Source organism: Staurois parvus, unplaced genomic scaffold (assembly GCF_062004578.1).
Source record: "Staurois parvus isolate SC_StPar_1 unplaced genomic scaffold, SC_StPar_1.0 ptg000155l, whole genome shotgun sequence".
Lineage (NCBI taxonomy): Eukaryota > Metazoa > Chordata > Amphibia > Anura > Ranidae > Staurois > Staurois parvus.
In genome coordinates this window covers 3,333,758-3,358,964 of record NW_028317951.1, presented here as the reverse complement: position 1 = coordinate 3,358,964, position 25,207 = coordinate 3,333,758, and the positions used below count along the sequence as shown (strand labels likewise).

At 40.9% G+C, this 25,207-nt stretch overlaps 1 protein-coding gene across 1 annotated transcript in view; it reads right to left on the bottom strand.

Annotated features, from left to right (window-relative positions):
* The window catches only part of GFM1 (G elongation factor mitochondrial 1), a 65,037-nt gene extending 39,986 nt beyond the window's left edge, over positions 1-25,051 (bottom strand). The window contains exons 1-12 of the mRNA XM_089675420.1: positions 24,893-25,051; positions 19,236-19,388; positions 18,091-18,223; positions 15,487-15,691; positions 15,274-15,390; positions 14,909-15,059; positions 14,663-14,817; positions 13,615-13,699; positions 12,669-12,806; positions 6,251-6,352; positions 4,647-4,703; positions 2,722-2,859 (exon numbers count right to left, since the gene is read on the bottom strand). Of these exons, the coding sequence (XP_089531546.1) occupies positions 2,722-2,859; positions 4,647-4,703; positions 6,251-6,352; positions 12,669-12,806; positions 13,615-13,699; positions 14,663-14,817; positions 14,909-15,059; positions 15,274-15,390; positions 15,487-15,691; positions 18,091-18,223; positions 19,236-19,388; positions 24,893-24,967 (1,509 nt within the window). The 5' untranslated portion in view covers positions 24,968-25,051. The remainder of the gene's footprint in view (positions 1-2,721; positions 2,860-4,646; positions 4,704-6,250; positions 6,353-12,668; positions 12,807-13,614; positions 13,700-14,662; positions 14,818-14,908; positions 15,060-15,273; positions 15,391-15,486; positions 15,692-18,090; positions 18,224-19,235; positions 19,389-24,892) is intronic.
* Between the last annotated feature and the right edge of the window lie 156 nt (positions 25,052-25,207).

Genomic DNA, 25,207 nt, shown 5'->3' with positions numbered 1-25,207 from the left:
CCAGGGGGGAGGGCAATTTTATCTTTGGAAGCGGCCAAGGCATTTGATAGTGTGGAATGGCCTTATCTATGGGAAGCATTGTCTAGATTCAGCTTTGGTTTCAAGTTCATTAGTTGGGTGCGTCTTCTCTATGCGGACCCTAGTGCCCGAATCCAGGTTAACGGGGATTTGTCAGATTCATTCAGGCTGCAGAGGAGGACGAGAAAGGGCTGCCCTCTCTCACCCCTATTGTTCGCTTTGGCATTAGAACCTTTGGCGATTTTGGTGCAACAATCTCCGGCCATTGTTGCTTTTACAAGGGGTGGTCTCTTGGAAAAGATATCTTTATGCGGATGACACAATGTTATATTTGGGCAATACTTCCACATCCTTAGATGCTGTTATGTCCCTTATTGAACATTTTGGTAGATTTCCGGCTTTAAAATTAATTGGCATAAATCGGTGTTGATGCTTGTGGAGCCTGTAGATCTCCCGGCCTGGGCACAACACATCCAAGCAGAGTCTACATTTAAGTATTTGGGGGTGGTAGTCTCTCCTGATAGTAAACAGTATATTTCTCTTAATCTTTTACCTCTACTCCAGCAGCAAAAATTGAAGTGTAACGGTTGGTGCAAACTCCCTCTGTCGGTGGTGGGTAGGGTCAATTTAATTCTCCCATATGGATACCTAAGAAATGGTTTCATCACATAGAGACCCAGTTTAGGAGTCGTATTTGGAAAAAACAGGTGGCTAGGATAAAATTGTCCACGTTGCAATATGGTAAGGAGTCGGGGGGGGGCTGGCGGTTCCTGAGCCTAGACTTTATTTTCTGGCGGCCCAATTGCAGCAACTGGTTGGCTGGGATTCACTTGATAATACTGATCCCATTATAAGTTTGATTTCTCTTCCCAATTCCACCATTTCCATCATTTCTCATCTTGAGATTACTCTACCGTTCCTTCAATCCACGGCTCAAACCGTGGATCTCTTGAGGCGCATCTGGAGTATGGTAAAAGCATCCTTTCATATTACTGGATTTCTTTCCTGTACTCCCTTGTGGAACAATCCGAAATATATAGAACTGGCTAAACTGAAGGGTTTTCACAACTGGAGGGATCGTGGCCTGAAATTCATATCTCAGCTGTATTCGGGGGCAATCCTTTGCACAACTGCAAATGAAATTTATATTTACACATAAGCATTTTTATCGATATCTAAAGCTACGCCATGCGGTACAGGCTCAGTCTTCGCTCTCTAATCTCAAACTGACAGACTCAGTTTTTCTTAAGGATATAACTCAGGCAACCCATAAGAAGGGCATGATTTCTCGTGTATACTCCCAGCTGTTGTCCACAGTACAAGCTAGTCTCCGGAGCAGGGCGCAGTGGTTCCGGGATGTTGGAGAGTTTGCTGGAGAGGTCTGGGATGATGTCCTGGAATCTGTTCCGGTGATTTCTCTTTCTCCCTCTCATAAATTGTCTCAATTGTTTATTCTCCATCGACCATATAGGACCCCTGTGCAACTGTATCCGTGGGGCAGACGTGATTCACCTGATTGTCTGAGGTGTAGGGTCCAACAGGGCGATTTCATTCATATGCTCTGGCGCTACCCCAAGTTATAGATATTTGAGTAAGGTTCGCCAGTTTATTTCTCTAGTATCGCATTATACTGTTCCCCAGGATCCCTTGCAATGTCTGCTGGGGGCACTGGACCAAGAACTGTTCCAACCATGAGTGTATGTTATGGTACCTAGACTTTTATATCTAGCTAGGAAGTTGATACCAAGGTACTGGTTATCGTCGGTTTTGCCGACTAGTAAGCAATGGATAGATTATGCGAATTCTTTACTCCCACGGGAAAAACTCACATAGCAACATCGCAATGCTTATCGTATGTTCCAGCAGGTATGGCAGGGTTGGCTGGATACACCTGGGCTTGCCCCTTCTCAATTGATAGCGGACCGACTTTTGCAGGTGTGATATTTTATATCAGGTGTGTAGCTCCACTCCTCCCCTTAGGGGAGATCATGTGCATCCCCCATTTTTTCTGATGAGATGTCTCAGGTGAACCAGATGTTGTTGTTGATGTGGTTATTTTTATTGTTTGAAGGCATGTTTTGGGCTTTGTTCCTTTCCTCCATTTATGTTTACATCTGGACAGGAAGGAATACAAGGTAAAAAAAGAAAAAGTAAGGTATTGTCAAGAAAGCTTTTGATCCTTGTGGCCTCTGTTTTGTTTGATTACTATTTCTGTTATTCTGTCCATTATGGGATCTGCGTATCCACATTGTTCCATTTATATGTAATCCTGTTGTAGTAATGTCATTGTGGATTCTGCAAGTACTGTTCCATTTTCTTTATTATCTTGACAATAAAAGTTGTTTGGATTTAGCAAAAAAAAATAAAAAATTCTCTTGCAGAAGATTGGCATGCAGTCATCTTTCTGTATCACAACATCTAGCAGTAAGTATCATCCACTCCTCATACCAATCAGTGTGACCCTCATGTAATTAAGTTTACTATATGGTCTTTTCTTCTATTTACTAAACAACATGAATTGTCTCATTGTATTTTAGGGGGATATTTTAAAAGTATTTACCGAACTGAGAATTATTTAGGTATTTCACAGATCAGTGTAAAATTTCATTTGTGGTGTTCAGAATGTAAATATTGCTAAGGGTTACATCACGGATTGCACAAAATGCAGTTTACGATTATATAAGCAGTTAATTGTTGGATTACCTGAGCATAGATCTCCAGGTGCAGCTCTCCCATGCCAGAAACAATGGTTTCCTTGTTCTCATTATCAAAGTGCACTCTGAAAGTTGGGTCTTCTCGCGTAAACCGATTGATACCTTTGGAGAACTTATCCAGATCATTCTGATGGTAATAATAATAATAATAATCACATCAATCACTTTTTACACTCCATTTTTGTTTACTCAATTGTTTAAAATATATTTTAACTAAAAAAAAAAATAATAATTTTTTTTTTTAGAAGCAAAAAATTAATCCTAAAAAAAAAAAAAAAATGCGTACACAGAAAAACACTTTTTAAACTACAAATTGAGACAATAATTTGTCATTTATGCTGAAAAACTCCAAAAAAAATCAAAATTTCACACACTGGATACCTTGCAAACCTTAAAGAGTAAATTCATATATTGTCCTTCCTAAAAATATATATTGGGACAGAACTCCTTGGAGTTTACATAATGTACACATTAAACCAAATTGTAAACTTCTCTTATTTATTTCCCTGTAGTCAGTTAAATAATACCACTGAGAGAAAAAACACCCATTGATCCTACCAGAAATCCAGTGCTGTTCTGTACACTCCACTGTCTTATCTAAAGCTGGCATATCAGCCCTGCCACGCTCACCTCTAGAACTACACAACACCTTCCCTTGTAGTATGGGGAGCAAGCAGGGCACGTGTTCTTTAGTTTTACCACTTCCTGTCCCAGGACGACAAATACAGTACGGTGAGTAGACCTTATCATCCAAGACAGGAAGTGTATTACTGGCAGGATCAAACAGGTAAGAATAAGGCGAAGAAAAGCCTGAAATAGAAACATATTCACCACTTGTAAGGGCTGGGAATCTGCAATACATTACATTTTGTTCTCGGGTTTAGATATACTTCAAAGTGGTTTTAAATTTTCAGCAAGAAGTAGGTTATACCTAGTAACAGTTTTTTTGAGAGGTGAGAGATGCAATTATATCAATTCTCTATGAAGCTAGAACTTGGCTTTGCAAAAGTCCTTAGAGTTACTATTAAACATTTGAATGGTGAGAAGCTGTCAGACACACACACCCCGCAGGCATAGCTCAATGAAGGTGTGTCACACGTACCTACTAGAAGTGGACTCCATCAAGGCTAGTAAGATTGGGAGCTCGTTCACTCTAGGTGAGGTGCAGAATTGTGTGCAATTCTTAATGGCATCCCCATGCATCTAGCTTTCGTGCTATCCAAAATGCTTGGTACTGCAGTACAATGCAGTTTGGGGCGGTGAAAAATTAAAAATGGTGCCTGCACTTTTTTTGCACGTTTTACGCACATAGGACAACCCACTGAAATTAATGTGCTGCCCTAGAATGCACAAAAAAGCATGTGCACTCGGACACACTTCATGGTGTTAAACTTAAAATGTTCCTTTAGTAATTACTAAAGATTATACAACTCTCTGCATCATATTAAATAGGTTTCCCAACATACTGTAAAGCTGAGATTTTACAAGACCTCAGAAGTGGCAAATTGTTATTTTTTGGTGACAGACACACTGGTACATACTGTCACATTAATTCAGAAATACTAACTGAACATGTTTTACAAGCAAGGGCAACATACTCAGTTAATGTTTGCATTGCATATGTTTACATTCTGCCATAATGAAAGTGTTAATAACATCAAAAGACGAACACTGATCAACAAAGCAAACACCATTGTTAGATGATCAAAAGGTACAGTCAGGTCCATAAATATTGAGACATGGACACAATTCTAACATTTTTGGCTCTATACACCACCACAATGGATTTGAAATGAAACAAACAAGATGTGCTTTAACTGCAGACTGTCAGCTTTAATTTGAGAGTATTTACATCCAAATCAGGTGAACGGTGTAGGAATTACAACAGTTTGACAGTATGTGTCAGCATCTTACCTTGTTGGCAGGTTTCATTGCTACAGAGATAACTGGATCTGGTACATGGATAGACTCCTGCAACCAAGAAGAGGATCTATCAGAAAACAGACATGCCAGTGTCGTATACAGATCTTGAATTTTATACCGGTTAATAAAAACCTCTGTTTTGACTTTTATAGAACAGATAATCTGGAGATGATGCTTGCATAGCAACATTACACCCTAAAAATGGGTAAAAAAAATTTAAAATTATGTTTAAATTTGGATTTAGACTTTAAAGGATTCGTTCACATTTTCACAAAAAAATGAAAAGATGAACTCACAACATTGGTAAGTGCAGTCACATGACCAGCGCTGACCATTGCTTGCATAATGTTGTTATACAGCCTCTGGCACTGCATAGTGATGCTTTAACATGCCAAACTGGGGAGGGAGGCAGAAAATGGGTATCACGTAAGGTACATGCAGCAGCAACAGGAGAGGCAGGGAGGGTGTTGTGAATTAGTTGTCTTTTTTGTTTTTTTTGTGAAAAGATTAACTAACCTTTTAATTAAGGGAAAGGAAAATTAACCTTTCAACACATGTGCTGCATTATTTCACTGTCCTGGCAAAGACTGCTTCTATGGAGGACAGCTTATCCTGCACCCTCTTCCATTTTCTGAGATATGTGCTTCTCTATGGACACAATTTCTGGTGAAACTGAAGACCATCAGCAAGGTTTCACAGAATTACAACAAATGGCAGAAGTTTTTCACTGAGCTCTGACAAATCAGATTTGCTATAAAGCATATCCTGTTGATGGTGCCAAGGGCTAATTCACACCAGCGTGTTGATCTGCGTTTCAGTGCAGCTGTAAAACACAGATCAATGGAACAACATCTGAAAAACAATTTCCAATGTGTCCTATTCACACCATAATGCTGTATTGACCTGTGTTGCGCTAAAATGCAAGCGTACGTAAGCGGATGTCAATGCAATGCACAGGATTTCCTTTGAAAATGCAGTATGCTTTAACGCGTGCTAAAATGCACTTCAACTGATGTCAAAATGCATGTCAACGGACACCAAAATGTATGTCAATGGACATCAGCGCGAAACTAATATGGATAGAAATGTTCATCCATCTTCCCTACATTTTAGCGCAAGTCAGTGTGAATTAGCCCTAAAGGTTGTGAAGAGGAAACGCTGCTACAGTGTTGACTGATCTTTATATATACTTACATAGTCGGTAAAGATGACTAAAGGCACAGGTCTATCCAGCTCAACATATGTCAAATTCCCCTACCCCTGTATATTGTGTTCACTGAAAAACTCGTGTCAAAGTTTATTGAAATTATTTTTACTCAGTTGATATCACGAACTGTGGAAGGGCGTTCCATATTTTTACTGCTCTGACAGAAAGAACTTACACAGTTTGAGATTAAACTGTTTCTCATCCAACTGCACGTTGGACCATGTGTCTTATTCAGAGACCTGACTAAAATAGATTATCTCCGATACTGTAGTCATAATTTATATATTTTTTTTATTGCAATAATATCTCCTCTTTACTGGCTCTTCTCCAGGGGGAATATGTTTAGTTTTAAAGATGCTGGTTTTAAAAGCATATACATGCAGCTTACCATAGATAGGTTGTCATTGGATTTGCTGGTAAAGGTGTCCCCACTTGCACAGTCAATCCCGAATAATGCACAGATGTCTCCTGCATAGACCTCATCTACATCCTTGAGAAACAAATTCCAAGTAACAGTTTATTATGAGGGGTGTAATCATTCAGAGTAGAAAAAACTGAACATTTTGTTATTAGTGAAATGTTAAAGTGCATCTAAAGCCCATTTTGTTTTATTCTTGGATAGACTGTGGGAGGGTTAGAAGGGATTCACACTTTAAAAAGAAAACGGAATCCCGTCATCACTGAAACCAACAGACGGGCCCATTGACTAGTGATCTGAGTTTTTTGGATGGCTGTATGCAGTTAGGGACTTTTTTTTTTCTTTTACATATCCTTTTGCATCTATTTATAGATGTTATATTGGCATGGTCATTTTGCACTCCCAGTTTATCCTAATGACCATTGTCACCAGGACTGAAAGTGAGAGGAAATCCAAACATTTGAGTTGTCACCTTTATTTCTGTTCTGGTGACATCTTTTAATTAGAACACTTGACAGCTGAAGGATTTACCCAACTTCAAAATAGATTTACTCTGTTGTGTCTCCAAGTCAGGAAATCAAGTCTACCCAATGAGCAGCACAAATCATTACAAAACAAAACACAGGATTTTTGTACTATCTGTACAATAGTTGTCTCAGGGTTAATTCAGGGACAGAAGCAGCCTTTTTCCTTTGGGTTATAATGCCGCCTTCAGGAGAACTGGACACTGGCAAGGAAAAAACTGTAGACCAGCTGAGAATAACCCATCCTACTATCAGCATGCTTCAATTTTGCAGCAAAGCAGTATTGATTGCATTATCATAAACACAGAGGTGTGGGCCCTATGTCCCTCAATGGAGGGGAGTACAAATACCTATTTTCTTCTTGCTCATCCACTGAGGATTACAGGAAGTCTTTCACATTACAGACATCTAAAAGCAGTCCAGTTGAGCGGGGCTAGCAACACAGCAAGCAAAAGCTAACAGGCCCAAGAAAATTGGGGACTACCTGAAACTCAAAGAGCCACCTGACAGACCTTCTGTCTAAAAGTAGTATCGCATAAGACTACAACATCCACCAAGCAGAATTTAGAGAATGTGTCAACAGAAGACCAGGTGGCAGCCTTGAAAATATGGGAAACAGTTGCTTGATGCCAAAAAAGCCCAAGAAGCTCTCACAAATCTAACAGTATGGGTGAATCCTGACCCTTTGCCTAAGCCACCTAGAGATAGCAAAACAAGAATCTCATGCATTCTTATGGAGTCCATTTGGGATGTCAAAAAGAAAATCAATCTCTTTGAAGGAAGCAGTTGCTGAAAGACAGACTCATAGCAGGAATCACATGCAGAGAATAGAGGGAAATTTCCTTTTTATGAACTAGAGCCACACAGAGGGACAAGAGAACAATGTCCTGGTTAAGATGAAAGGCAGAAACTACCTTAAGCAAGAAAGAAGTCCTGGACCTCAATGCCACCTGGTTCCTATGCAAAACCAGAAAGGGTTTCTTGCAAGATAAGGCTGCCAGTTCAGGCAGACACTTGCTTTGGAGAGGTAACAATTATCAGGAAAACTACCTGTCAGGCTGAGATCTCACAGAGTCAGGAAAACGGACAGAGGGCAGCTACATAGGAGACCACCTGTACAAAAGTCTTAATGAGTGGTAACTGGGTTCCCAAGCAGAATAGAATGGGCAGAAACCTGACTCTTCAGAGTGCTGAGAGCAAAACTTTGTTCCAGATCAAGCTGCATGAAGGAGAGCATTCGTCCCACAGACAAAATCCTGGGAATAAAGCCCCAAGACTTACACAAAGTAAAATTTACCTAAAAAGTCAAATTATAGCCCTTGAGAGAAGTAGAGTTTCTTACTTTTAGTTTTGTAGGACTCACAGACTCAGATACCCTGGTCTCTCAGAATGTAGGCTTTAATAGCCAGTAATGTTAAGCAGAACGGTAATTTGTGTTTTGTGAGAGAAGACCCTGGCGAGCCCATGGAGGGCCTGTCAATAGTCTTACTAGGTTGGCGTACTACATTTACCCGGTCCAGGCTGAAGCATTGAGGATAACCAGAAATACCTCCATCTTGACCTTAAAAAGCAGGCACAGAAGTTTCAGGGGAGGAAAGGCATGGAACAGGGTGCAGTGATGCCATAGAGCCACCAGGGCATCCACTGCTTAAGAGAGAGGATCACTGTACCTGCAGACAAACCTGTCTATTTTGTTGCTGAAGTTCCAGGAAGCTGGATTAGGAGACAAGACTCCCCTGACATATAGGTCTGATGCACTGACAGGGTGCCCAGGACCCCTCCCCCACCTAACAGGCTGGCATATATATCGAGAGGATCTTATAGAAGAAGAGGGGAAAGGGCTTCCCAGATTTCAGAGCTGAAATCCTGAGACAACCTGGTCTTTGGAGCAAACGAATCAGAAACTTGATTGGCTTGTCCGATGATGATAGAATGTTGCACTGTAGAAGTCTAGAGCTAAACTAGGCAAATGTGACTGTCTTGAAGCGCCTACCGCAAGACCCAAGACACTCATGTAAAAACAAAGAGATGAACGACTGGCTGAAGTGCTTCAATTTAAGAGTCTGACATTCCTCCTGTGAAAGTAACACTCTGGCTGAGCTCTGTCCAGTACTAGACCCAGAATCAAACAATGAGTCAAGTTCCAGCACCATTCCTGAAGATTCAGGATCCATCCAAATTTTTTAAACTACAAACCTTTAATACCACTTTAACCAATGGGCCCTATGCATGAGTACTGTCAGAAGACCCAAACAACAGATAATCCAGAAAGCCACCAGACCATCACAACTGAAGTTTAATACTTGACATGTTCTATAACCTAGGGATCAACCGCAGCAAAAATAATATCTTAAAATCATGCCAATCCATGGCTGGATTTGAACAGTCAGCCATGGATTGGCACAGTAATGTGACAGCTAAGATTGGGTAAAGAGCAGGGCCTACTTACACGACCAGGGTTCTAGAGAGGGTTTCCAACCAATTATAGATTTGGTCCTTAAAGTCAGGTGCACCTTCCATCAGTTTATTAGGACAAAACACTGCTGGATACACAGTGGGGAGTAGACCAATTCTGTACAGATGCAAAAGCAGTCTTCATGGCCTCTAAAGGAGTCAGTTTGAAAACAACACATTGATAGAAGATGTTTCAGAGCAGTGTGCACAAAACTGGTAAGATCCAAAACAGACTATTAATTTGGGTAATATCAGTCATCTTGCATGACTGAAGTAAAAAAATATTTGGTCAAAAGGACCAAGAATGTGGCCTCACCCAACAAATATAAAGAGGACTGTAATAAGGGAATAAACTCTAAGAAAGGAGGGAGGAAGCTGGACTCATGACTCCAACAGCCAGGCTGAGGACAGCCGCATTGGATAGCTGTAATGGAAAAGATAAGCTCTTACAGCAATGTGAAGAACAGTCTTGATTCAGAGTCCTTTCACACCAATCTGAACACGAAAGCTCACTGCAATGCAGTGCATGTGCAGTTATGTGTATTCAACATGCATTTTGATATGCACTGCATTTTTATGCGTGTTGGCATGCATTTTCATGTCACCCATAGTGAAGTGACAGGTCCCTGCAAGCGCCAAATGCTTAGTTTATTTTATTATCTTTGCTTATAGTTGAGCTACGCTGCATTTACATGCATTGATTTACATTTTTTTAAATGCATATTGTTGCAATGCACATTGCACATGCAATGTACAAATTTGTGGTATAAATGAGGCACATGGAACACTATTATCATCTATGCACCCTTGCCAAAGACCTGTGCTGATCCAGTGCGTGAAAAGGCAGGTGACTGCACACGGCATGAACAAACACTCAAGAAAATACATTTTGAAGAGGACAAAAAAAAAAGGGCGCGCTAGCAAAAATAGACTAGTCGTGCATAGAAAGATGCTCTCCAAAATATAATTGGCACCCCATGGAAAATTACACTAAAATAAAACCAGAAACATTATTACTAATAAAAAAATAATCCCATATATGGCCCTTGTGGTGTTATTTCTTGGTAATCTAGATCTAGTTCTGTATACTACAATATGTATAGTGCCTCAACTACGGTACATAATAGGTCATTATTGGTGTTAGCCAGTTATGTGGTGACTGCACTGTCCATTTACCAGTCTAATATTGTTTGATCACCTTTTTTCATTTCATGATAGTTATATCAGTTTTATTTTTCTACATCCAATGTTTGACTTGCTTCACCGTGTGTTTCATTTTGGCATAAGTATCCTGTATAACGGATGGTGGTGGCTGTCCAGGAGGTGTTTTCTGCCCTCTCCCTGAATCAGCCTCAGGTACTGCACATGCAAACCAACTGCACAGTAGGAAGCTGGACCAGATGGATGACAATTTGCTGGCTGCCGCCATGGGCGTCTCCAGTAGGAGTGTCATATATATGGGGGCACATGTGATATCCAGCAGAGCGGTGACTCTCTATGGGGAACCCTGTGATGTGGCACACTGTTTTACAGGTGGTATGTTGGAATATACACTGCTTTTATGAGGCTACTTGTTTGGATTTGGATAGTGAAACACCCTGTATAGTCCACATACCTGTATTTATCTGGGAGATTATTTGTACATATTGTATTATTCTACCATTATAAGGGGAGTTCTGTTTGATATATTGAAGGAATAACATTCTGTGTTTGGATATTATTATACAGTATTTATAAAGCGCCAACAGTTCGCTCAGAGCTGTACATTACAAAGGGGGACAGAACAATAACAATAGAATGCAAAACATGAGGGGATCGAGGGCCCTGCTCTTTCGAGCTTACAATCTAGGAGGGAGGGGATGGTGGCACAGGAGAAGAAAGCTGTGGGGGACAGAGTGGTAGGAAGAGTGGAGGAGGTCGGCAAGTTAGTAGGGGGTGGGGTAGGCTTCCCTGAAGAGGTGGGTTTTCAGGGTGCGCCTAAAGGAGAGTAGGTGACAATCTGATGGGTTGGGGCAGGGAGTTCCAGAGGATGGGTGACACCCTGGAGAAGTCCTGGAGGCGGGCATGGGAGGAGGAGACCAGGGAACTAGAGAGAAGGAAGTCTTGTGAGGAGCGGAGTGTGCGTGCTGGGTGGTACTTGGATATTAGGTCGGTGATGTAGTTCAGGGCAGTATGGTGGACGGCTTTGTACGTCAGTGTTAGGATTTTGCATTTGATCCGTTGCGCAATCGGAAGCCAGTGGAGGGATTGGCAGAGGGGGGTGGATATCAATTGTTTTAGGATTTCAATTTTGTTAATAAAAACCTTTCTGGTTTTATCATAGTGTTGTGTTCCGTGGGGTGCTAATAAAGTCCAATTATATTTTGAACAACATCTTTCTATACATTATGGGATATGGCACCTCCTTATTGTGCCATTAGATAAGTCTCTACTTTTTGTACCCTGTAGAGACTTCCTTCAGTTATTTTCTAGTATTCCACACAGCATACCTGAAGAGAAGACATCCCTTCTTCTAGCTACCTAGCCAAGAATTGAGGCAGGCTAGTAGTAGGAGGGGTTATTCTGGGCTGGCTTACAGTTTGTTTTTTTACCAGTGTCCACTGCTGCTATAGGCGACAATAAAAAACCATATGTGAAATACTTTCTGCATCCCTTAACAGGCAAGAAAGAAAAAATGTTTCATCTTTAGATACAGCTCAGTTCCTAAGAAATATCAAGTTAAAGTGCATCTATAGTCAAAATATTTTCTTTGTTGTACAGAGTGGGAAAGGATTAGAACTCCTATAAGGTTTTACTGCAGTCAAAAGACTTCGCTGAAGAGATTCCTTCACTTCTTTTTGACAAAACAAAAGCAAAAACAAAACAAAAAAAAGGTTGTCCCCAGGAAAGGAAGTGAGGGAAAATCTCTCTAACAGCAACACAAACAGAAGTAAAAATGCATTTTTTTTAATTAGGTAGGAAATGATAGAACTTCTGTCAGCTTTTTAATATTGCCTGTTTCCCTTTAGCAGATTTTCCCTCACTTACTCCCTCAGGTAAAAACTTGCCTCCAGAAAAGAAAGGTACATTTTTGAACTGTAACTCCAGCCAAAAAAATTATTTTTACGTTTTCGATAGCATAGGGAAAGGTTAACTGGCCATGCAGTGATGTGGGATTGCTGACAGGTCCGTTGGACAGTGGGTGGTAGCATGCAATGAGCAGCAAGATGGCCGCCCAGCAGTTTCTGGGACCAGTGTGACGTCACGCTGCCTCCGTTCTTAAGTAGGAGTCATATGTAAATTGGATGTTTGTAACTCAGGGACTGCCTGTATTAGCAAATGGATTATAGCTAAATATCACTAATGCAAACTATGGATGTTAGTTAATTCAAGCAGTAAATGAATCAGTATTCTCATGAAAGGTACTGTACCTCCATTACGTCAGCATGAAGACGTACAAGCCTCTGTACACGGACTCTCTTTCCAGTTCTTGTGTTGTAAATATAGTCTCCTTTCTTCACCACTCCTTGATACACGCGGATATATGTCAGCTGACCAAAGCGACCAGCCTAAACCAGACAAAACCAATAAGGCACATTTTTCATTGGAGAAACATTCAGATGCCATTTCTTGACTGAATGATTAGATCATTAATAGCCAAGTTCTGAAAAGCTGGCCAAAAAAAAAAACCTGTCAGACTAGCAATGTGGGTACAGTGAAAGCTGACTTTGAAGGTTCATGCCCAGAGTTGTCATTCTTAACCTTGCTTTACCTCTTTGGAAACCAATTATCAGATACACATTGGGGGTTCCAACAAATACACGTTATGTCACGTTATGTTTATTCCAGGTCAGTGACTTGCCAAGCAGTACAGTAAGGATAAGAATGACAGCCTTGGAACATAGACCTTCAAGACTAAGTCATATATAGCAGTGCTCATTTTTGATCTTGATCGGTTCCCTTGAAGAACGATTTGATAATATATACAAGAAAAATGGGACGTTAATTTCTTGAAAGGAAAAAAAAAAAAGGAAGGAAGGAAGGAAAATAATTAGTCAAGGCCCTACTGTCATTTATAGTGGACTGGTTACCATGGTTTGCAGCCCATACATGAGTCTTTTCATTCACCCAGCAGGTTGATGGGGGAATTCACCTACTGATCTATTACATTCTGACAGCTGGGAGGCATTCCCGCCATAAGAATATACTGATCAGCACCGCTGGCTATAGCCGGAAGAACTGATAGAGTGGCAAGAATCTGACAGAATGGTTGTACAGAAATTGATCGATAGATCAACTTCTGTATAAACCACCCTGTCCATACATTAAAATTCATGCAAATTTAATTAAAAACAACCATTAAAAAAATACACCTACCTCTAGCTTGAATGCCAGCCCAACAAATGGATGAGAGCCATCTCTGAGAGCACTCATCAATATCTTTGTGGACTCTTCTCCGTCTCTAAAAAGAAAAACATGTTTAATATTGTTAAATGAGTTAGGAAGTTAAAAGAACAACAAGTACACATGGAACAACTTTCACCTGGTTCAGATACACAGAAAACACAAAAGCCCATATACATGTCTGCAGATTACAAACAGACATATTTGCATTAAATCCATTCGCTGCCAGAAAATCAAAACAAAAACACACACACACACTCTCACATACACTGACACACTTTTTTGCAATTTTGTGCACACATTTAACAAATCATTTTTGGCCTTAAACTTACTTCAAACTCCCAAAACATTATATATTTTCTGAAAGCAGACACCCTGGAGAATAGTGATATTTTAAGTCACAAGATATTAGTGCAACAGTTTCAGTAGCTTAATTTTAAGGCATAGAATGCAAAATAGTACCCATTTTTTTATAACATATAAAAGATGAGGTTGCACTAAATAGTGTGACAGTGCTAGAACCTGCCACTGTGTGAGTGGAATTAGAATCACATAGGGTTCTCACAGATGCAGACTGAGGGGCTCCAGAATATCAGAGTGGAGAAAATTGACTTTTCAGTTTTTTCCGGGTCACGAAACTCCTGGAATGGGTTCTGAAGTCCAGAGGCTTCAAAGAGTTGTGGGAGGAAGAAGCCTCTAACCCTGGTCCAAGTTTTCCTCAAATGTGTGGATGGAGTAGTCAGGTCAGGTTGTTTTGTTCAACATGTATGGCCAGCTTTGGACCTAATGCTGTTGGTACCTATCAGAGAAGTTAATATTTTATCCTTGATCTCCAAGCTTTCCAATGAATGTATATTTGGGAAGTGCATCTAGAAATTACAATGCTTTCCTAGAACAATGGCACTTTGGTTGTGCCTACATCACTGTGATGCATTGCATTGGTACCTCAATATACACTGCAACATTTTAATGCCAATGATGTACAGAAACATAATATTTAATTTATCTTGCACAGACTTACTCAACATTGAGGGTGGCATAGTTGGACACCTCAGCAGGGTTTGGAAGATAATCTAATACAGAATCTAGAAGTGGCTGGACACCCTTATTTTTTAAGGCACTTCCCAGCAGAACAGGCGTAAATAACCTCTTCAGTGTAGCTCTTCGGATGGCCAACTGAGAAACACAAAGAATGTTAGTCTCCTCGTATACAGGAAAATGTAACATTTCCAGAAGATAATAGTCATATTTATTTCCACACCCCCACCTTTAAGTCAGCAGCAGATGGAATTTTCTCCTCTAGGAACATTTCTCCAAGAAATTCATCTGAATTGGCCACACTTTCTACCAGCTCTTGCCGCCTATCTGCAACCTCTGCTCTGAACTCAGCTGGAATATCTTCATACCGTATATTCTGCCTGTAAGAATATTATAGAATCTATTTATTACAGTAATAACAGCAGTGCCAGTATAAACACAAAACATTTTTAAAAGCACAGTGAGCGCAGGAAGGTTTATTTCTGATGTGGCTCACAGCACACCAGAGCTTATGGCCCTATATTAATAAGCAAGCCCATTGCTTCCTTATATCTCTACAATAGGAAACAGAACATTCTTGCAAACCATACATACCCAAACTCTCCATCAAAATATACAGCTCGTTCTTCAACGAGGTCTATGACTCCTTTAAAATTACTCTCAAGTCCAATAGGAATCTGGACCAATGCTGCATTGTGGTTCAGTTTGGACCTGTTATAAAAACAAAAACAATATATCCATGATCCGGCGACTTCTACATTGTGAGAGATCTTCCAAAATCCATACAAAGCATTCAGTGATACTTACTTCAGCTGCTGCAGGGCCCTAAAGGGATCGGAGCCTTGCCTGTCAAGCTTGTTGATGAAAGTCAGGAACGGGACACTGTATCGCTTCATCTGTCTGTTAACAGTCATAGTTTGGCACTGAACCCCTCCAACTGCACACAAAACAAGGACAGCCCCATCCAATACTCTCAGTGATCTCTCCACTTCAATTGTGAAATCCACATGCCCTGGAAGACATAACCAGGAAAGAAAAAACTGTCAACACCAAGCAATATGTGAAAGTAAGATTACATAACTGTAAAACATACTGACAGTCAAGAAATTTGATCTAAAATATAATACAAAAACTGGGGATTTAAACGCAAAAACTGCTGAAAAACTCAAGCATATACTCCAACATGCAATCTGGAAGGCCTCATGTACACTGGACCAGCTATTTTAAATGCCTATTTCCTGGCAAGAGAAAAGCTGCATTTTTGCAAACGCATTTAGGCTCGTTCAGGCGCATTTAAGCACATCAAGTGCTTGGGTGCTTATTAATTTTACTGGCCAAAATTTGAACTTATTCTGGCCAGTAGTATGAATGAACACACAAATGCTTGACACAGATAGCGCTAAAGTGCATCAGGAATTTTAGTTGCATCAGGAATTTTTCCTGCCGAAAGCTGCTACTCCTGGCAGAGGGGTTTTTTTTATTTCTGCATCCAAACACAGTTCACTAAGAGATAAATACCACATGAATTTGTGAGTTAAAATAACTACTTCCGTATTTACCTCAAAAGCAGTCAATTCACTAAAAAGCATGCGTTATTTACCAAATGCGTTAAATATTTAAGTTTTGCGATATTTAGCACTTACATTTAGGGCTCATGTACACTGCAGCTGATGAACTCACGTTTAGGAGCTTTTCTGCATTTTTTTCAGCAGCTCCTGAACTCTCCCTAATGTTTTCCTATGTGTCCACGTACACTATGTCGTTTACAGTCCTTTTTAGGCAGTTGAGTTTACAGTCGTTATTTTGAACGCAATAATCTTGCATTCAGGAGTACATTTTATCAACGTTTCAAACGCTAAACACTTGTAAACGCGGCTAACTGTGTTTATAAGCGTTTGTGTTTAGAAGCGTTTTTTTCACTCTTCCATTTCCAGATGCTGTCCAGAGCCTGTTTTCATCATGAAAAATGCATGCAAAGCATTTTTCCCATACTCAAATGGACCTGATACACCATACTTTCAGGTTCTGCATGAAAAATATATGTTAGACCCTGCTGCAATAATTTCTGAACCAATATATGTCTACTGCTGGTCATAAACATTACAGTCTCACTGAAGAATCTTTACATTAAAAAAAACAAACATGTAGCACTAGGCCCAGCTGCTTTTATAACAAATTAGATTGTTCAGTAGCTGGTAAACATGAAGGACATTGTACAATCTAGTTGTTAAGTGTATGACCAACTCAAAGTGAACTTGTGCTTTGAGTGCAGGGCAAAACAGCTTCACTTGTATGCTACCCTTCTCATGTTTTTCTAAAACATTGTACTTAGTATTTTTTAATAAATACAACATTTTAGAATATGAGGACTTGATAAGCAGTTTATCAATAGGAGCCAATTTGATCTCCAATAGATGGGTTTCTCTAAAACCAAAGTCTGCATTATGAGAATTCATACAAAAATTGGTATAGCCATAGGAGTTAGTCACATTCAACTGGACTTGTTCTGTAAAGCTGAAGATGCTTGGCAGCTTATCCAAACCACTTCTTCAATGTGAATAATTACTACTAGCTATACCATGGCCTAAATAAATGAGAAGCTTCATAGACAAGAATTGGGATGTGGTAATTTTGCCTTACTAAAGACAGACAATCTTAGGGCTTGTTCACACGGGCAGCAGACCAGTTTTACTGTCCCCCAATCACTCACCTAAACACACAGTAAAACCGCTCAAGGTTGTACCTATGCTGTGGCAAAAATAAAATGCCACTACTGCCACTAAATGCAACCCATTCAAATTAATGAGCCGTGACTCATGACTGCAGCGCAGTGAGTCAAAGAAGGGACTTACCACCTCTCAAACTTCCTCTGAAATGTAATTTACTGCTGCCCACTTTTCAGAGGGGCTGCAGTATAGTTGCACATATGAACAAACCCTTAGGGTGTTGGAATTTACTTGTGAAGAATGACAAAACAGATAATAATGACAACTGACTGATTCTTTGATTTTTGGCACCTGACTGCCAAACAAATTACTTGTGTACCCATACCATGAATATTTCAGTTGGGGGGAGTTTAAAAAAAAAAAAATGTTCAGAAACAAAAGTTTTTAGTGAAAACAATAGATTTTCATAGCAACTTGGAGGTAAATATAATTGAAAAACACAGGAACATAGCAATGGGTGAAGTACAGAAACCTACAGTAAGCAAACTGGTCAAAGATAAAAAAAAATTGTAAAAATGCTATAGGGTTGCTATAGTCATTACCTACTTAGGCATTGTTTTAATAAATTGTAGTGATACCAGTTATATTGTTAATAGAGAGTAATAAAGCCAAGAAAAATATGCTCCTTGTAGCCATAAAACCATGATACATTATAAAGCGTTTTGGTCTTGACTACAGAACATACCTGGTGTGTCAATGATGTTGATGTTGGTGTTTTTCCATATTGTGTAAGTGGCAGCAGACTGAATGGTGATACCTCTCTGGCGTTCAAGCTCCATAGAATCCATAACAGCGCCAACTCCATCCTTTCCCTTCACCTGTTACAGAAACCAGATGTTTATTAATTGAACATCTCAAGGCACTAGCTCAGAGTGAATAGTCCAGCTTCTAGCCTTCCATTGACTGGGCATACCCCTGATGTCCCCCAACAATAAGAAAATCATAACATCAAATTTGAAGCAAGCAGATGTCTCTCTTTTGCCGCCTTCTCATACTACACAAGTTCCTTGGCTACAACTGCTCTTTAAGGTATCTAAATACTCTTTTCATATTTTAACTTTTGTATGTGTCCCCATTAAGGAAAATCTCCTCTGCTATTTGCCCTAGTGACCATTATCACCAGGACCAGGAAGTCAAGGGAAACATCCCTTAATAGCATATGGAAGGCAAAGAAAAAAAAAACTGACAGTGGCTTTAAAGCCTAACTGTGGGCAAAAGAATTGGGGATGCAGAGGGGCAGTCCACTGCCAGATTGTGGGGGAGAACCATCTCCTGGGTGAGTGGAGGTTTACATACATAAAACGTTTTCTCCTCTCCCATGGACAAAATAAGTTAATAACCCTTGCAGTGGGACTGTGCCCAGAGTTGACTTGAACCATTCCAGATATGCTTTAGTCTGGGTTCACACTACAGCAGACAGCTGCCAGAGCGCTTTACCTGTCCGGCAACCTTCCACTCCCAGTGGTATGGAATGTAATTCAGTACATCACACAGATCCCCCCCCCTTTTTTTTTGTTTTGGAGAAACTTTATTTGAAGCCTATCAAAGATATACTTCATTCAAGGAGCTGTACAGCAGTGCGATTCACAGTGCTACTGTACAGGACCATGTGATTCTATACAGTGCGCTGCTGTAAAAGGCACCATGTCTGCATTGTATTGCAGCACATTGCAGCACAGCTGCAGGCTGCATTGCAGTGTGAATGGGACACACAGGAATCAACTGTTTTCTGTATGCCCTTGCGGCGACATACAATTTGAAATGCAGTAAAACATTTGTCACTGTGAATTAGCGCTTAAATATACTATAACCAATGTGCACATATGTTACCTCATGCATCTGTGCTATTCTGCCAGTGTAGTAGAGAATACGCTCTGTCACAGTTGTTTTGCCAGAATCAATGTGGGCAGATATCCCAATGTTGCGAATTCGTTCATTTGGAATTACGCCAGAGGAGCAATGTCGGCAGATGTTCAGAAGTAACTGAAAAAGTAAGCCCAAAAGGAAATCACACATTTTATTTCAACCAATACATGAAAGGATATCTCAAATCAAAACTTTTTTTTCTTGGATAGTGTGGGAAGGACACGTTTTTATGGTGTCCCCACTTTAGAGGTTCTCACTATTTGTCCTGGTGATAACTGTAACCAGGACAAGAAAGTGATTGGAAATCCAAATTCTATGGGTGTCATCTGAACAGAAGGTGAGGGAAACCCTTCCAATAGGGACACCTGTTCCAGTAACAACTATTGGTACACCGAAAAGAAAATTCTGGACTGAACCCAAAAATTCATTATGCGCTTGGCCGAAAACCAAACCAAAATAGACAATTTACAAAAAAAAAAAATACATTTTATATCAAATACACTAAAATATAATTGTGATATTCGACTTTCTAGTTAATATCATGAATTTAAGAAAAACAATCCAGTAATGCAAAATACCTTTTATTGAAAGTAATACACAAAAAGTGTGTGTGTGTGTAAAAACCTAAATGGAGGTGTTTTTGCCTTGGCGTCAACGGGACGTGATTTTGCCAATACAGTTGTGTCCAAAATTATTCAACCCCCAATGCTGTAAAGGGGTTTAGGGACTATAGTGTACATTTGGAATTGTATTCAGAATCAAATCCTACAAGGACGTTGTAACTACCCAAATGCAACTAAAATGACATCAATTGTTTATGTAATACAGTAGTAAATGGTTCTTATGTGGTTTCTTCATTGCCACAATTATTCAACCCCTTAAAGACTACCACTCTGAAGAACAGAGGTTCATACAGGTGCTTTCCATCAGGTATTGAAAACACCTGTGGATGTCACCGAGCAGCAATCAAGCATAATAAGCACCAATTAGGCAGCTTTAAAATGACTGTGATACTCAGCTCCTTCTAGACATTTACTGGTGTGGTTACAAACATGGTGAAGGCAAGAGAATGGTCCAGGAAGACAAGAGAAGAGGTGATTTCTCTTCACAGGAAGGGCAATGGCTATAAGAAGATTGCAAAGATGTTAAACATACCAAGAGACACCTTAGGAAGCATCATTCGCAAATTCAAGGCAAAGGGCACTGTTGAAACGCTACCTGGTCGTGGCAGAAAGAAGATGCTGACTTCGACTGCTGTGCGCTACCTGAAGCGTAGAGTGGAGAGAAGTCCCCGTGTGACTGCTGAGGAACTGAGAAAAGATTTGTCAGATGTGGGTACAGAAGTTTCAGCCCAGACAATAAGACGCACACTGCGTAATGAAGGCCTCCGTGCCAGAACTCCCAGGCGTACCCCCTTGCTGTCTCCAAAGAATAAGAAGAGTCGACTGCAGTATGCCAAAAGCCATGTGGACAAACCACAAAAGTTGTGGGATAGTGTTCTGTGGACTGATGAAACAAAATTAGAACTGTTTGGGCCCATGGATCAACGCTATGTTTGGAGGAGGAAGAACAAGGCCTATGATGAAAAGAACACCTTGCCTACTGTGAAGCATGGTGGAGGGTCAATCATGCTTTGGGGCTGTTTTGCTTCTGCAGGTACAGGGAAGCTTCAGCGTGTGCAAGGTACCATGAATTCTCTTCAGTACCAGGAGATATTGGATGGAAACGTGATGCAGTCCGTCACACACCTGAGGCTTGGGAGACGTTGGACCTTTCAACAGGACAATGATCCCAAGCATACCTCCAAGTCCACTAGAGCATGGTTGCAGAGGAAAGGCTGGAACATTTTGGAGTGGCCATCGCAGTCACCAGACTTAAATCCGATTGAGAACCTCTGGTGGGACTTAAAGAAAGCAGTTGCAGTGCGCAAGCCTAAGAATGTGACTGAACTGGAGGCCTTTGCCCATGAAGAATGGGCGAAGATACCCGTAGATCGCTGCAAGACACTTGTGTCAAGCTATGCTTCACGTTTAAAAGCTGTTATAACTGTAAAAGGATGCTGTACTAAGTACTAAGATTGAATGTCACTTGGGGGTTGAATAAAACTGATAATGCTGTGAGCACAGAAAAGACATTTGTGGTTATTTCATTATAACTGTTATGTTATATTTGTCTGACCTACAAGTGCCTCTTTAATGTAAATGTAAGCAAGATGACTGAATGATCAAAAGCAATGTCAAACTGGCCAAAACACTCAATTTCAGTGGGGGTTGAATAATTTTGGACACAACTGTAACCTTATTTTCAGCCGATATATCGGTGAATCACTAGAAACGGTCTATAAAAAGGTATCCCTGTGGAGAGCTTGCTTCACACTTCCTTTTGCCTCTCCAGGACAGGATGTTACAGAAAAAAAACAACTAAATGGGACAGTAAATGTAAACATACAAGTTCTCTAACCATCCTCTACTCTACCCAAAACTAAAACTTTTTGGCTGTAGATACACTCTATTATCCAAGTGAACACAAGTGTCTCAGAAAACTGGTGTCAATCATGCTGAAATTGTTAGAACTGTGCTCTGCCTTGCATTTTGTGATTTCCTTTCTCAGCGTATTTTTTACTCCTGGCATGGGGACCTGGCTTCATTTTACCATAGATTGAAGAAGCAAAGCTAGAAATGCTTACAGTACCCAGGCAATTTTTTTTTAAATTAACACTGATAAGCAGATGCAGCACAAACAGCAGAGCCACAATTGCCAACATATATCTGATACAAATGAGAGGAAACAACTGTACAATGAGATGGGTGTCAAGAGAAATGACTTGCACTTATTTTCAGAGACAACATGACTATAAACTGGACAATGCTGATATAAACATGAACACAGTAAACATCTGAAGGCAGCTAAGGTGGAGAAGGAGAACAACACCTATCAGGTTTCTATTGCTGACTGTGCCCCAGTTAGGAAGAGTCATCTCTATTTTTCTGTTTACTATTATCACTGAGGCTAAGGATAAGTTCACCTTTTACCTAAACTGGCCCATGCACACACACGAGGTCCCAATAGTATAAAACTCATTGTGCAATTTGTAAAAATATTGTTCAATTAAAATTCCATAACTGTAGGCCTTTTCTGTCATCCATGCAGCCTGGCCAAAGTACTACCAATATTTAAAATCCTGCGTCCCAGCTTAAGTTCCACGACATGGCAGACATTGGGTGCTCACCCACAGCATTGCAGGCATGAGAGTGAATCCCGATTCAAAAGCCATGCATGCGTTGTGTGCTCTCTTCCCCTATCCTAGCAGTGCTGAGCTTGGCCTTGTTGGGTTGGGGAAAACAGAGCACCCTGTGTGGCTTCTAAATCAGGAGGTTCTCTAGCTCTTGCAATGATGGGGGTGAGCGCATGACAACTGCTATCTCCTGGAAAAAGGTCAGGATGTAGGATTGTAAACATTGGTAGTATCTATGCCAGCCTTCACAGATGACAGAAAAGGCCTACAGGTACGGCATTTCCAATACAATCTATGGTCATTTATCGAAAACATAATAGTCAGCAGCTACAAATAATGTAGCTGCTAACTTTTAATAAACAGCCACTTACCGATCCAGGAGTCCAGCACTGTCTTCATCCAGGGTGGTTCTTCTTCTGTCTTTGAGTCCCCAGCACCACCATCTTGGCTGTTGGAAGCCGGCTTTGACTTCTTGCTGTTTCACAGCTGTCTCCCCATAGCCTCCTGCAACAGGTGATGTGTCCCAGAAGGTTGCGGGTGTGAGGGGGACTGAACTTCTGCAATTCTCGCTTAGGCAAGGAAAGCGGAAGGAGGAGCTGGTACCAGTCAGCAATAGGTATCAGCTCAAAAAAAAAAAAAAAAGTTCCAATAGTGGTAGTGGTTGGGGCAAGGGGAGGAGGAAGATAAGTGGAACTTTCACTTTTAAAATGGTCCTGAAGGCTGAAGGTTTTTCATCTTCATGTATTCTTTACATGAAGGTAAAAAACCTTCAGCGTGCAGCTCCCCCCTCAGCCCCCCTCCAAATACTTACCTGAGCCCAAGCCAGAGATGTGCATGAGAGCAGAAGCTCTCCGGAGTTTCTGCCTCCTCACTGGCTGAGACACAGCAACAGGAGCCTTTGGCTTCTGCTGCTGTACATGACAGCTAGTGAGGAGAGGGCAGAGCCAAGCTGTGCTTTGTGTATCTCATAGACATACAAAGGCAGCTCAGGAGTGAGCATGTATGAGTACCCCCAGAGCAAGCAATTTGCTTTGGGGGCACTCAGCGGGGGGAGGAGCCAGGATCGCCAGCGGGAGACCTGAGAATAGGAGATTGGGGTTGCTCTGTGAAAAACCATTACACAGAAAAGGTAAGTATGACATGTTTGTTATAAAGAAAAAAAAATCTAAGTCTTTACAATCACTTTAAAGGGGAGCTCCACCCAAAAGGGGAAATTCCGCTTTAAGGCTTTGTCCCCTGACCCCCCTTAAGGACTGGCACCTTTGGGGGGAGTGGGCACCCGAAATTGGCAGGTACCTGCTCCCACAGTCTTCTGGGACACATGACAGGAGACTACAGGGCCATTCACAAAGCACTACTTGCGCATGTGCAGTGGGCTCCCGGCTGTGAAGCCACAAGCTGTCATATCCGGGTGCCCACAGTGAAGATGCCGGGGCCGAGGAGACAGGACGGTTGGTCAACCTGGCTGGTGTGGACAGGTGAGTGTCCGTTTTTTTAAAAGTCAGCAGCTACAGTTTTTGTTTTTATCTTTTTTAATTTCCACTGGGCCTCCACTTTAAGTGAAGTTCTGAGTCAAACTACAGAGGCCCCTTATCTGCATGGGCCAGTTTATGTAAAAGGTAAGCTTAGCCTTTAATTCCGGAAGACACACTATATTCAAAGGCAGTTCGCTGATATTTCAAAGTTTAAAGTGTAACTAAAAAGGCATAACTTTGTTTTCTATAGAGTGGAGATATTAGAACCCCGGTCAGGTTTTTATTGGGTTCTGTGCCCCGTTAGGAAGACTCACCCACTCTATTCACCCCAATTACAGTTATCAAAAGTGAAAGTAAAAGAAAATCCCACATTCTGTGTTGTCCCCAGAACAGGAATAGAGGAGAAATCTTCCAATGGGGACAACCAGGGATTCCCTCACTTCCTGTTTTGGCTATAGGACAGGAAGTGAAGGAAAATCACCCCCAATAGAATACAGATGGCAAAAATACACTTTACAAGTGTTATAATCCAAGGTTACCTTATCCAAAATGGAAAAAAAAAAGTTTTGCCCTTAGTTTTACTTTAGTATGGCTGCCAATGTTTTCCAAAAAATAAAAGTACAAATAAATAATAGTACTCCACTGTAAATACTTTTCTTAAACTACAGTGACTGCACTTTATTTCATAGATTTATTTTCCATTTTCAACAGCAAAGTATAGCAGTTCAGAGGACTGACTAAATACAGAACCCTACAGGATCCAGTCTCAGGGGCTTCAGCTTCCAAGGACAATGATAACACAGCAGAGCTCGCATGGAGGAAGCAGTAGCCTCATGAAGTCAACCTCCTAATGAAAGGGTGGAACTACAAGTGCCAGCTCTCCCTCTCACAGACACACGTGACCACCTCACCTGATTTCTAGCAGTCACCCCGGTACGATGTGAAAGCCAGGGTCCGATAACACTAGCAGCTCGCAGAATTCCCATTTCTGCCTCTGAAAGTCACGCTGATCTCTGTAGAAGGGAACCACTTCCGGGAGTCAGGAAAGCCGGCTAAGGTCACACATGCAACTTCCGGTGATTGGAACGCATGCTTTATAAGCAGGGCGTTCCGTTTATTAAAACAGTGAAACGGCGCTGTTAGTGCACTATATGATCCTGTATTTCTAAATGAAATATCCCTATGACAGTGCCCTGAAGCAAAATGGTTGAACCGTTCCTTGACCT